General features: G+C 44.9%; 1 protein-coding gene across 1 annotated transcript in view; it reads right to left on the bottom strand.

The window, feature by feature from the left end:
- The window catches only part of TACR3 (tachykinin receptor 3), a 70,164-nt gene extending 57,141 nt beyond the window's left edge, over positions 1-13,023 (bottom strand). Inside the window, exon 1 of the mRNA XM_065405295.1 lies at positions 12,548-13,023. Coding sequence (XP_065261367.1) covers positions 12,548-13,023 — 476 coding nt within the window. The remainder of the gene's footprint in view (positions 1-12,547) is intronic.
- Between the last annotated feature and the right edge of the window lie 1,643 nt (positions 13,024-14,666).

The following is a 14,666-nucleotide window of genomic DNA, read 5'->3' as shown; positions in this document are numbered from 1 at the left end:
CCGCATGAAAGCCAAGGAGCTCAGACAAGCCTATCAAAAAACAAAGGAGGCAAACGGTCGCTCCGGGTCAGAGCCGCGGACATGCCGCTTCTATGCCGAGCTGCATGCAGTTCTAGGGGGGGCCGCCACCACTACCCCACCTCTGACCGTGGATTCCGAGGCGGGGATAGTCTCATCAGCTACACCTGAGGATTCTGCGGACGGGGAAGAGGAGGAGGAGGAGGAGGACGAGCTTGCAGAGAGCACACAGCACTCTGTTCTCCCCAACAGCCAGGATCTTTTTCTCAGCCTGACTGAAGTACCCTCCCAACCCTCCCAAGCCAGTATCCAAGACCATGACCCCATGGAAGGGATCTCAGGTGAGTTTACCTTTTAAAATATAAAACTTGTTTTAAAAGCAAGCGTTTTTTAATCATTACTTTGCCCTGAGGACTTGGGATGCATTCGCGGCCAGTACAGCTACTGGAAAAGTCTGTTAACGTGTCTGGGGATGGAGCGGAAATCCTCCAGGGACATCTCCATGAAGCTCTCCTGGAGGTACTCCAAAAGCCTTGCCACAAGGTTTCTGGGCAGTGCAGCCTTATTCTGTCCTCCATGGTAGGACACTTGACCACGCCATGCTAGTAGCAAGTAATCTGGTATCATTGCATGACAAAGCCTGGCAGCGTATGGTCCCAGTGTTTGCTGGCATTCAAGCAACATCCGTTCTTTATCTCACTGTGTAATCCTCAGGAGAGTGATATCGCTCATGGTAACCTGGTTGAAATACGGGAATTTAATTAAGGGGACAGAGGTGGCCGTTCCTACTGGGCTGTTTGCCTGTGGCTGAAAAGAAATCCTTCCCTGCAGTTAGCCAAGTGCAGGGGGGGCGGGGAATTGGCCCTGAGCTTTTCGCGTTTGGCTAGCAAGGATCTTCCCTGATACCAGCCACGCGGTGGGGGGAGGGATAAAGCGATCATCCCAGAGAATTCATGGTGGGGTGGAGGGATAAAGCGATCATCCAGAGAATTGGATGGGGGGGGGGGTTAGTTTGTTTTCTGCTGCTGAAGGTTAACAGGAAAACCGCAGCACTCAATGGGCTTTGCTTGGTATGTGGGAAAGGAGGGCGCAGAAGCTGAAAGACAATGGCTTACCATGGCCGCATGCAAGCCGAATTCTGTTGCCCGGACCTGCGTCTGTGATCTCTAGCAGCAAAGCCACAGGCACTCAATATTAAGAGGCAAAATGCGACCTTGCACAGAAATCACATGTGCTATGTAATGTGAATAGTGTTGGTCATCGTGAAAGAGTATAAGCATTGTTCTGTAAAATGTATCTTTTTAAACACTTCTGTCCCTTTTTTCCCTCCCTCCAGCAGCTGCAAATTTTTCAAGCCTCCCTCCTCCGTCCCGAAGGCTATCTCAGATAAGGCGTCAGAAAAAGAAGACGCGAGATGAGATGTTCGCGGAAATCATGGAATCCACCCGCAGTGAAAGAGCTCATCTGAATGAGTGGAAGGACACGGTTTCAAAGTATAGGAAAGATGCCAGTGAACGTGAGGACAGGAGGGACCAATGTGAGGACAGGAGGGACCAACGTGAGGAGAGGAGGGACGCTCGAGATGAGAGGTGGCGGCAGGAAGATCAGAGGAGGCAGGATGCAACGCTGGGGCTGCTGCGTGAGCAAACAGACATGCTCCGGCGTCTGGTGGAGCTTCAGGAACGGCAGCAGGATAACAGAGTGCCACTACAGCCCCTGTATAACTCCCCTCCCCCCTCACCATGTTCCATAGCCTCCTCACCCAGACGTGTAAGAACGCGGGGGGGGGGGGGGAGGGGAGGCTCCGTACACCCTCCCATTCCACCCCAGTGGACAGCCCAAGCAAAAGGCTGTCATTTTTTTAACCTTTTTTTAGTGGCCTTTTCCTTCCCGCCGATCCTCCTCCCAAACCCCACCCGGGTTCTCTCCCTCTTTTTATAATCAATTAATAAAGAATAAATTATTTTTAAATGATAGTGACTTTATTTCCTTTGAAAGCAAGCTGGGGGAAGGGGGAGGGTGGGTTCCTTACAGAGAATGAGTCAATAAAGGGGGCGGGTTTTCATGAAGGAGAAACAAACAGAAATTTCACACTGTAGCCTGGCCAGTCATGAAACTGGTTTTCAAAGCTTCTCTGATGCGCAGCGCTTCCTGGTGTGCTCTTCTAATTGCCCTGGTGTCTGGCTGCACGTAATCAGCAGCCAGGCGATTTGCCTCAGCCTCCCACCCCGCCATAAAGGTCTCCCCCTTACTTTCACAGAGATTGTGGAGCACACAGCAAGCAGCAATAACAATGGGGATATTGGTTTGGCTGAGGTCTGAGCGAGTCAGTAACAATCACCAGTGACCTTTTAAACAGCCAAATGCACATTCTACCACCATTCTGCACTTGCTCAGCCTCTAGTTGAACAGCTCCTGACTCCTGTCCAGGCTGCCTGTGTATGGCTTCATGAGCCATGGCATTAAGGGGTAGGCTGGGTCCCCAAGAATAACTATTGGCATTTCAACATCCCCAACGGTTATTTTCTGGTCCGGGAAGTAAGTCCCTTGCTGCAGCCGTTTAAACAGATTAGTGTTCCTGAAGACGCGAGCGTCATGAACCCTTCCCAGCCAGCCCACGCTGATGTTGGTGAAACGTCCCTTGTGATCCACAAGTGCTTGCAGCACCATTGAAAAGTACCCCTTGCGGTTTATGTACTGGTGCTCCGGTGCCAAGATAGGGATATGGGTTCCATCTATCGCCCCACCACAGTTAGGGAATCCCATTGCAGCAAAGCCATCCACTATGACTTGCACATTTCCCAGAGTCACTAGCTTTCGTAGCAGCAGCTCAGTGATTGCTTTGGCTACTTGCATCACAGCAGCCCCCACAGTAGATTTGCCCACTCCAAATTGATTCCCGACTGACCGGTAGCTGTCTGGCGTTGCAAGCTTCCACAGGGCTATCGCCACTCGCTTCTCAACTGTGAGGGCTGCTCTCATCCTGGTATTCTGGCGCTTCAGGGCAGGGGAAAGCAAGTCACAAAGTTCCATGAAAGTGCCCTTATGCATGCGAAAGTTTCGCAGCCACTGGGAATCGTCCCACACCTGCAACACTATGCGGTCCCACCAGTCTGTGCTTGTTTCCCGGGCCCAGAATCGGCGTTCCACGGATAGAACCTGCCCCATTAACAACATGATCTCCAAAGCACCGGGGCCCGCGGTTTGAGAGAATTCTGTGTCTATGTCCTCATCACGCTTGTCGCTGCGCTGCCGTCGCCGCCTCCTCCTCGCCTCATTTTTCTGGTCCTGGTTCAGCATAAACTGCACGAGAACGCGCGAGGTGTTTACAATGTTCATGACTGCTGTCTTGAGCTGAGCAGGCTACATGCTTGCCATGGTATGGAGTCTGCAGTGTTCACCCAGGAAAAAAGGCGCGAAATGGTTGTCTGCCATTGCTTTCATGGAGGGAGGGGTGAGGCTGTACCCAGAACCACCTGCGACAATGTTTTTTGCCCCATCAGGCACTGGGATCTCCACCCAGAATTCCAATGGGCGGGGGAGACTGCGGGAACTATGGGATAGCTATGGGATAACTACCCACAGTGCAACGCTCCAGAAATCGACGCTAGCCCCGGTACATGGGCGCACACCGCCGAATTATTGTGCTTAGTGTGGCCGCATACATTCGACTTTAAACAATCTGTTTCCAAAATTCGAATTCTGTAAATTCGGATTAATCCCGTAGTGTAGACATACCCTTTCAGTAGTGAATTATAAAATGCCTAACCTGTCCTGGCTGGAGTAATTATCCCTATGGTAACTTGAAAAGAAAAATTCTATCTAGGTATTTTGTTTCTACTGGTGGCACACAGCCACACATTACCTCGCTATTGGTGCACATAACGAAATTCATTCCGCATGGATGGAAAAAATTAGAGGGAATATTGCAAGGCCACATACTTCCTATGTGACCTTGGCCAGTTCATTTAGGCCTCAGTTTCAAAAATGTCTGCTAATTGTGGACGTCGCTACATTCGAGTATTCAAACTCATAGGCTATGTCTACACTACAGACTGTACAGTGGCACAACTGTACTGATGCGGCTGTGCCGCTGTAAAGTCTCCTGTGTAACTGCTCTATGCCGATGGGAGATAGCTCTCCCATTGGAATAATTAAACCACCCGCAATGAGCGGCCATAGCTATGTTGGCAGGAGAGCATCTCCTGCCAACATAGTGCTGTCCACACTGCTGCTGGTGTCACCTATGTATTTTTTTCAAAACCCTGACCGACAGAAGTTTTACCGACAAAAGTGCTAGTGTAGACATAACGTAAGACAACAATAGGCCATGAAGTCAATTGGTGATGTAGATAGTCAGCAGTGCTGAAAATCAAGTCCTATTTGTCTCAGATAGGGCACTCAAAAACTGGCACAGTCAAAAGTAGAGGACATGTTTGAAAAAGAAATCCTTGACTTCTCTATGCTTTACTGTCCCCATCTGTGAAATGGGGGGGAAACGCTAATTGATCTCACTGGGACGCTGGGAGGCCTAATCCATAAACTGTGCATATTTGTGAAGTGGCTAGAGATATTCAGGTGGAATGGCACTACACAAGTACATTTTTATTAAGTGAATATTTTTGTTGCTGTGATAAAATCCTAGGAGAATAATATATTAAAGTGATATTCAAAGCAAGTGACCTAACTTTGACCTAGCTGAAGAAATTAACTATCTGGATACTCAGATATTCTCTGAATACAGATGTCAAAGTACAGAGTTTTTTAGCTCCTCAAAGGAATAAATCAAACAGGCAGACATGACAGAAAGGGTAATCATATGCACATGTAGTGGGAGGAATGGGGCAAGGCATTGCCAACAATCACAAAGAGAATTTGCATCCCAGATTTGTTAGCAGATTGCCTTCCTGAAAAAAACCCTCTATGCTACAAATGTTGTTTTGGAGGGTTGGTATGTTTCAGAATAAATAACTATGTTGAGTAGATTCCATTTTGGGTCTGAACTTTTCAAAGCAGATGAAATGAAAAATAAAGATGGTTAGTAAAACATGGAAATATATGTGTGTGTAATATGCTATGATTAGACTTAAGATCAAACAAAGGTGAATCATGAAATGAATGCTTTGAAAATGCTAATGTGGCAATGGGCTAGCCATGTGACATGTTGGGCCTATGGTATGAATCCAATGTTATCAATAAGGAAAATAAAAACAAGGAATTGAGAGACCGTTTACACATTACTGCTATCTGTGGAGATCACACCTCACCATATGCAAAATATTCCTGATATGAAGAATTCCAATTTCAGCAGGGTAATTTGTTGAAGTAGGTATGTAGCTACTTTTAGGTCTGGAGCCTGAGAAGATTTTAGCATCTGCAGCTCCAGGATTAGTCCATTGATTTCTATGATACTGTTAGAGTCAATGACTCATTTCAGGATGTGATGTATTAGCCACGCTGGCCACGATATGAAAATTAAGATATCAGTATTTTTTAGCAAAAGAAATGAGGGTCCAAGTTATTGCACATAGAAAGAAATATATTGAACCAAACTTCCATATAAAATCAATCATGTATTCACTTCCATCAAGATGATTAATCTTAAAGTATAAAAAACTATGAAATCAAGGATTTTTTGTGTGTTTTCCCCCCCAAAGCAACCAGTACTCTTGGAAGCACTGTTTAGGAGGAAGATTTTTCAGAAACCAGGCCTGTTGGGATGCCATCATACTGTCAGGAAGTGCTCTGCGTGGCTCGAAAGCTTGTCTCTCTCACCAACAGAAGTTGATCCAATAGAAGATATTACCTCACACACCTTGTCTCTCTAATGAAGGCAATAGCAGTTTTGTCTAAAAGAGGGCCTGATTATGAAAGGAGTGTGGATTTATTGGAAAGAAACAAGCTTTTCAGTTTCCAAGAGAAACGTCAAGCATAGACTATTTACATGGAGCAAACAAAGAGCTCTAACACTATGTAATTAGTTCACAAGCAAAAGCAGTGATGTATGGAACATTAATATGTTCAAATAGAGTGTTAGATACATTTGCTCAGCAAGGGAAGGGTGAAGCAACAGAGGAAAAAGAAAATATTGAGTAGAATACAAGAACACAAGACATGAGCACAGAGCTGCCCTTTTAAGAGTTTCTTTTGTTAAAATGAATGGAGTAGCTCAGTGGTAGAACACATTAGTCACTTTCTTTCTGTTTAAAACAGTAATTTTATATTGTAGAAAATGTATTGGATTAATTATTTCCTCTTTGTTTAAGAAAGGAGTAGTAATTAGGGCAGTGGAATCTTTACATGTTTTGCTTTGCAAAGAGGTTCCTGGCAACTACTGAACCCTGCAGTTTGGTTCTTGTGGGTTGGAGACAAATCACCCTTGCAGGCTCATTTGAAGCTCTGACAAAATGCCCCTTCCTACCCTAGACTGAACCCTTGTGCCAAAGGGACCCCTTACTACTCCCCAACAAGCCCTATAATGCCTCCTGAATGGCCTGAGCTAAACCTTTTGAAATCAGCCAAAAGATTCCCATTGTTTTTGTTTTTTGTTTTGATTAAGCCCTAAGCCATCTAAAGGTCCAATGAAATACGTTATGAGGGTTGTAGGAGGGAATGGTAGCAATGGAGTGTAATTCAGGGAGGGAGGTTCACTGGCTTCTAACTTTTGTAGTTACAGGCTCTGGCTAGTTTGAGGCTCAGTACAAGTATTTCACACAGCTCTAGTCATAATTGCCTGCTTTCACATAAAATAGTATAGTCCTAGAGTGAGGGGATGTGCACCCCACACCAGCTCTGAGAGGCCAATTAGGTTATCCTGCCTCAACTGAGAGAAGGAGGGCCAGAGTTAATTGAGAATGAAGCCCAGCTGGGGAAAGGGGTGGGACAATAGTATAAAACCAGGAAACTGAAAAACAAAGGGGGCTGCAATGGAAGGAGGCTCTAGTCACTTCCTGGGAGGAGGGTGACTCAGTGACAAGAAGGAAGTCTAGGGGGAGCATAAGGCCTGAGTGGCTATCCTGGAGTAAGCAGTCTGGTAAGAAGCTAGGAGGGGGTGAAATAACCATGGGGAGAAGAGTAAGCTCCTGGAGCAAAAGGAGATAGGGAGGGTTGGCAGGAAGGAGCCTAGGGATGAGTACTGAGGACCTTGATTGCTAGTTATAGGTTCCTTAGGTTAGAACCCAGAGTAGCAGATGGGCTAGGCTCCTCTCCTAGCTACTGATATAGTGGAATCAACCCTTGAGCTGGGATTGAACGCTATCTGGAAATGGCCTTTGGACTGTTGTCCTATTGGATTTTGTAACCCGAAAAGGGGTGTATTAAATCATGCCTGGGCTGAAGGGCTGAGTTTTGGGGAGAGAGACCACTGCAGTAATGGAGCAACTGTCCGCAGGGAATGCCATATGGGCAGAGAGCTGCTATGCCACGCCTGCCCATGAGGAAGGGCTCTTGTGGTGTGTGAACCTCTTCATAATGTAGGCACAATGGTACAAGTTTAAATACAAAGTAGAAACATGAATCTCCAGACTAGGAAATCCAGAATGTATGTTAAGATACTTATGTCAAACGTTGTGCATTTATTTCTCTGGCGGTCTTGTTTTGCTTTATCAGAAATATGAATAAGGTGGGGAAAAATCAGTTGTTATATATACACACCTCTCTTTCCAATACCAGTACTGCTTCTGATGCCAGTGTTGCCCCTCTGCTGAGTAGTAGCAAATTCGGGGGCCTTGCAGGTTGGCTTTCGAGTGAAGGAGAAAATGAGTGATGCAGAGTCTGGCTATATCCTATACACACATCCTGGAACAGAGGCATCACAAATAGCACACAAGCAAATCACTCTTCAGAAATCTTAGCCTACACTCCAGCACTTGGTTCCTGGAAAGCTTCTCCAAATCCAGAGAGCAAACTCTATCAGCCACTGCTTCCTTCAAGAACTACTGCATATAAAAAGCTAATAGCAATATGGCATTTCTTCAAGGAGCAAAAACTTCTTTGCATACTAGGAAAACAGACTTCTAAGATATGTGTAACATTGCTATCTGGTGACTCCTTTCATAATAATGTGTTTATGAACCTTGGAAAAGGTGAGAGAATTATTATGGAAATGTTAACAGTACATTAGTTGTAGTGATTTTTTTTCCCCCGTGTGCGTTAATAGTATAAATATCCATGAAAAGAAATAAATGAAAACTGAGATGCTACCTTTCATTATGCACATAAAATACCCAAAGCTTTTTATCCTGGGAGTCTTCAACATCCATGCTGACAATGCCTGTGATGCAATGCTCCAAAACCTACCCATTTTCACCAGTATTATCAAAGTTAATTTCAAGGCCTAAACACAGAGTAGTTCATAGGGTAAGCCTGATTTTTCTAGACTGGAAATGGGTATAGAGAAAACAAGTATTAAACTACCCAATTCTTCCAGCATGACCACACCACCCTCTCCTCTATGCTGAGATCAGCGTAGCTGGTGGAAAGGGGTGAAGGGTAGAATTATTATGATCATTCACTGGGTCTGGTACCAAAGCATCCCCTTACTGCTTTACCCTTGGAACCTCAGAGTTTTTCCTCACCAATCTGAAAGAGGGCAAGTAGAAATGAAAATTGGTAGTGGGAAACATCAAATAAAGCCAGACTTCAAAACACGGCCTTCTTACAAGCCTAGATGATGGCTGTGGGAGAAAACTAGATGTTTTACTTCTCCTCTGTTAGAGGCTGCTAAATTTACACATTGAACTGATTTGGACTGTGAATAATTTCATTGACCCAAAATATCTTCATCCTCAACTTCTGAACCCAGCACCTCTATCAGCTTCACAGAGGAGATCGCCTTAGTTTGGGATGGCCTGTGTGGGTTCCAGTGACTTCATACTGAACACAGAATTGATAAAGCACATCCATCCAAGAACTTGACTTAGTCACGCAACAGAGAGTCCTAGAAGTACTGAAGGAAATCCACATCACTTGAGACTTTGATCAATGCCCTTCCTGATAGTTAATGACACCTGGGTCAGTGAAGAATAACCTGTACTGTGTGAATACTAATACACACAATCAATAAAACTCAGTTACAGGTATGCATTTTTGAGTCTCAGAACCTTGATTTTAATAGCTTCTAGTCATATGGGACATATACATCTCTGCAAAAGAAGCTATTTGTTTAATGTCAGTCCTTGTGTAGCATTCCCCCCTGGTGTTTTAAATTTGATGCTTTGGCATATGGTTCTTAAATATTTTTTCTTAACATTGTTTTCTTGACATGCTAATTATATTGTATTTTATTTCAGTGCTGTTTCCTAAGTGCCCTGGCACACTACATGGAAGTGATTTATAGATAAAATAGCTGTAAAGTAACCTTTGCATTTCTATAGTGCCTTTCATGTGGGGAAATCAAGTATATAACAGACAGTAATGAACTAAGACATGTAGCACCTCTGTGAGGTAGGCATGAAAAACGGATCACTTAACCCACTGCTGAAATGCATATGTGTCCGATGTGGAATGTGACAACTGTTTAACAGAACTTACACATCAGATTAAGGCTACGTCTTCACTACAGGGGGGGGTCGATTTAAGATACGCAAATTCAGCTACGCGAATAGCGTAGCTGAATTCAACATATCGCAGCCGACTTACCCCGCTGTAGGGACGGTGGCAAAATCGACCTCTGCGGCTTCCGGTCGACGGCGCTTACTCCCACCTTCGCTGGTGGAGTAAGAGCGTCGATTCGGGGATCGATTGTCGTGTCCCGACGGGACGCGATAAATCGATCCCCGAGAGGTCGATTTCTACCCGCCGATTCAGGCGGGTAGTGTAGACCTAGCCTAAGACAGGAAGTGAAGAATATAACATATCCAATTGATAATGTTGGAGGTATTTAGATTGACAGAATTTAATTGCTGGAGTTAAAACTTGACCAGGATACCAGAAGCAACATCCTGGCTCTGGCAGAAGGCATGAGATCTTTCATGAAAGCAAGCAGGAACCCAACATTATATTTCTTCTCCAGGAAGTGACCTCTTTGAGAACAATGTCCTGTGATGGATGTGCTACCTAGCTGGGTCCCATGAGGGGTTGGGCCTGGGATCCTCCTTGGGATTCCCAGCTAAACTGTTTCCTTATGAGTCTGCAGGGATGTGCTGTAGAAGCAGGTGGGGAAGGGTTAAAAGATACAGAGCATGTGCATTTGGGTGTCTGGCCCAGCTGTTTAGGTATAAAAGAAGGCAGTAGCGGCTGCTGCTCTCCTGCTTGAGCCTCAGAAGGGGAGATTTTTGTCTTAAAAGGCTTTTGATAAACCCTGCAGAGAGCTGAATATTTGTTTATACTCTGGCAAGAAAAGGACTCGTTTCACAGTTGATTGCACCCCCCCCACACACACACACCAAGCGTAGATTGTGTATGTGTGTGTGTTTTTTCTGGGTGCAGGTGCCTGTGGGGGAGGGAGATGTCTTCTGGTGACAGCCCCTGTTCTGATCTCTGAGCCCAATCACTTGTTCTCAGAAATAAGTCAGAGGGAAGAATGGCACCTAATGAATTTCAAACACTTGTGTGCCTTTCAACCTGTTAAAACCAAGCCAAGCACTTAAGTTAAGTTTTAGGCAGTGTGGAGCAGGGCAGGTGGTTTTTCACTCATTCTAGAAATACACCAATCTCTCTTCCTTGAGGACTTTGTAACACAGGACAACTTCATCTTTGGTTCCAATCTCCTAGAATAATTAGCAATATTTGGTGTAATGCAATATCCCATTTTTATTTTCTCACCAAAAAATGCAGACAAGGCATCTGGATAGATATGAATACAATCTTAGGGCAAGATCCTCAGTACCCACTAAAGACTCTTTGGAGCACCGAGGACATTAAATTATCCCTAAATTGGCAGTTGGGGAATCCTCAGCTGTCATAAGGATGGCATACCTGGCTTTATTCCATCTACTCTACGTCCCCTTCAGCAGAGGGGTGTGTGTTGGAGGTGAGGTACAGTGAGTTGATAGCAGGAGTGAAGTCAGAGCACAGTGTGCTCTTACAATTTGGGGCTGGTAGAATGGCTCTCACTGGCCCCAGGAGCAGAGGAAGTGGAAAGGTGGCTTAGAACCACTCTTCTGTCAGCTGTATCTAGCATGAGTTCTTGTGGCTGAGAATTCAGCCTTCAGATTTACAATTTAGTAGAACTCACAAAGAAGTATTCTGACCTTCTGCTCTGTAGGAATGCTGCTGCTATCTTTGCACTTGTTTTTAAAGCTTCATATGATTGAACCTTTGAAAAAAATTGTCACCCCAAAGTTTCATATTTTCTAGCAAGTTAAGTGAGCAAACCTACACAACATGATTTCAATAGCTTATGTACTCTCTTGCATTTAAAAAGTTATAAATGCACTGCAATAACAAACACGAAGTAAAGAGTCTTAGAAATAACTACACTACCTATTGCTGCAGATCTGCAATCTTAAGCTACCAGTTTTTCTGAATGTAAACTAAATTGCTTAGGCTCATGAAGGAAGTGCCGAGTCTCCCTTTCAATACAGTGTATGTGACAGTGATCAGGAAGAAGGGAGCGCTTCCTAAGGGAGAGCCACAGACTGATCTTGCATGAGTCAGGGAACAATCTAGTGAAACATTTTTGCGAGAGATTTGATGGTGTCATCTCTCTCGTCAATAGGAACCTCTGTATCAATCCCATCCCATTAGCATCAAGAACACCAGGATGAAGTTTTGTCCCTGTTCTATTTTCTCTCAGGATCACAGGCTTCCTTGCTCTGATTATTGAGAGGGAAATCATACACTTGATTAAAAACATAATACCTCCTGTAGCCACCCCTACTGCTATACACAAATGACAATGTAAATCATTTCATTAGCTAAGATCAGGAGGGGCAAAGCTGAAAGAAGCTTCCTGCTAGGGGAGTTACTGACAAGGTCTGAGGTTGCTTTCCCTCTGCTGAGGAAGCAAAGAAGAGGCAGATGCTTCTCTGGGATGTGTCCTCCTCAGTGACTGCCAGCTGCAGAAATAAAGAAGGAAATTTGAAATGCTTCCTCTAATCACATCATTAGTATAGACTCTCCAGCAGCAGGGTGTAGCACAATGGCATGGACCGTATGAATGGAGCATCTCCCTGGGTAAAGAGCACACCCAGAGCAGGCGCTGGCATAGTACAATCATTACTGAAAGGATGGGAGCACAGACAGCTGCTGAAGTCCTCACACAGGAAAAGAATGTGAAAGCAAGACTAAGGGAGAGGGAATAAAAGATGAGGGGAGAGAGAGACTGAGAGGTAAATCAGACAGAGGAGGGGGGAAAAAAGAGTTAAAATGAGCATTAGGGAGGGATCTTGAAAAGGCACAGTGGAGTGTCCGTGCTGATCTGTCTGACAGACACAAGGACTGCAGCAGAATTTCCACACAGAGCACTTTAGGTGCAGTGTTCATCACTCAGCCCCCTCACCTATTTGGCTTTCTCCCTCAGGGATTTTTCAGCAGAGAGATTCTGTCTCCACCCCATCATCTCCACCTGTCCCCTCCCTTCTCTCACCTGTCCACGGCAATCGCTGTCATGGAGTAGATGCTGGCAAAGACTGCAGTGATGGGGAAGAAGTTGTGGAAGCGGCAGTAAGCCTCCCCAAAGTACCACTCGTTGTGCAGGGCATAGATGAAGTTGATGAGGGTGTTGAAAGCAGCCATGGAGGCATCCGAGAAGGCCAGATTCACCAGGAAATAATTAGTCACTGTCCTCATACGCTTGTGAGCCAAGATGATCCAGATGACAATCAGGTTCCCAAGGACGGCCACGGCCACCACCCCGCCATAAGCCAGAGACCACAGGGCAATGCGCCAGGAGGGCTGCACAAATTGGTTGGAGAAGTTAGCTGTTGCGGGTGCTAAAGGGGAGGAGATGTTACCAGCCTGAGCTCCCAGAGGCTGCCCCCAGTTGCCTCCTGACCCAGAAAAGCTCGTGTTCCAGCTGCTGCTCTCATTTGCACTCCAGCTGGATGCAGGTATAGAAGTCATCTTGAATGTCCTCCCTTGTCCCAGCAATATGAAAGTCTCCCCCACTTCCCCTCCCACTCCCCACCCCCCAAAAAAGTTGATCAACAAAATGAGAACAGCTTAGTGGAAGTGAGAGAGGGATCAGAGCAGGCTTGAGCAACACCACATGTGGTTATGCTGCTTAAACTATAAAAGGATGCTACACCAGGAGAGCTGCTGCTTGTGAGTCGTACACGCTGTCCCCTTCCCTCTCTGTGCAGCCAGCTCTCTCTCTGCTTTGCTGAAGGAGAAGGGGATCAGGAGCTGAGGCACCTTTTATAGGATTGTGTGTTCCCCGGCGTCCTAAAGGGAGTGGGGTGATGACACTTTTTTTCTCTCTCTTCTCCCTCCTCCTCTCCCCAGCTTTCATTCACTGTCAGCAGCATCCATGTTCAGTAGCTGTGAAGGAAGGAACAAGGAGAATAAATCCTCTCCCTCTCTCCCCACCCCCTTCCCCCTTCACTTCCCTCTTTACCCTTTCATGCTCATGCCTGTTTTTTTTTTTTGTTATACTCCTTTCTCCAGCTTTGTAGGGCTCTGTGTTGTTGGAATCAATTGAACATTCCAAGTCTCAGATGCTAATAAAAACACACTATATTGTCACTTCCATTCTGTGTTCTGTCAGAACATTCTCTGAGAAATGCTGGGCATTCTGCTAAGGGCAGCAGCCAGTCTGGCTGGCAGTATTAGTGGACAAATACATCCCTGATTTGTATTAACACATTCTTTAGAACAATTTATTAAGATCCTCTTTTGATGCTCGTCTTTTCCCCCCCCTCCTTCACCAAGTTTTCATTTGACCGCATGCTATTTATTCCTGCTGGGTTACAGATCTAAAGCAATGACATTTTTCATGAGATAAATGAATGATAAAACTTGCTGCTTTCTACTGCACTTCTTTACATGTAATAGTTAATTCTGTCAGGAAACATTTATAAAGTTTAAATTAATGAATCTTTCCTCATAGAATAATCTTTGGATGTTATAAAGCTACCAGTTTATTCAGCAACTATTGATTTCAATTGATAACATAATATAGTCCTTTGTGTAGAATTGACAGTAAGGTAAAATTTTCCTAAACCTGGAGAAATCAGCAGGATTTAATTTTCTTTGTACTGAAAAAAAAATCCAGTCGTCCAGGTTTATAATAATTGTTTATATTGTACAAACCCTACCTGCGCTGAATTCACTGGGCAATTGTAAACATTTTTCGTTTACCTGAACTTCTTGCACCTTTTATTAATTTGAGCAATCAGTATAGCTATCTTCATTGATTGATGTCAATTTCTCAATGGGACGAGGTAAAGCGGCTGGGTTTATAACCTGATGTAATGCCTAAAACCACATATTTCTTAGTTCTGTAACTGCAGTTGGCATAGAGATTCTGCTTCGTGCAGATGTTGATTGGAAGGCACTGTCAAATCCGTCAAACACCGACTATCTGAGGCATTGCACGGTGCAGGCAATGAGTGCATTTCAGTGCCTTTCTACTCCATACTTCAACAATTTAGAACTAATACTTGGCATCAGAATATATTTTCTTTGGGATGTCAGCGATGAAGTATTACTTTGTGCTCTCTCTTGGCTGATGTATTTACTCAATGAATGTGGTGTGTATACTTGAC

This window comes from Emys orbicularis, chromosome 5, assembly GCF_028017835.1.
Source record: "Emys orbicularis isolate rEmyOrb1 chromosome 5, rEmyOrb1.hap1, whole genome shotgun sequence".
In the NCBI taxonomy this organism is placed as follows: Eukaryota; Metazoa; Chordata; order Testudines; family Emydidae; genus Emys; species Emys orbicularis.
Note: the sequence above shows the minus strand (reverse complement) of the source record. Positions and strands in the feature narration are given on the sequence as shown.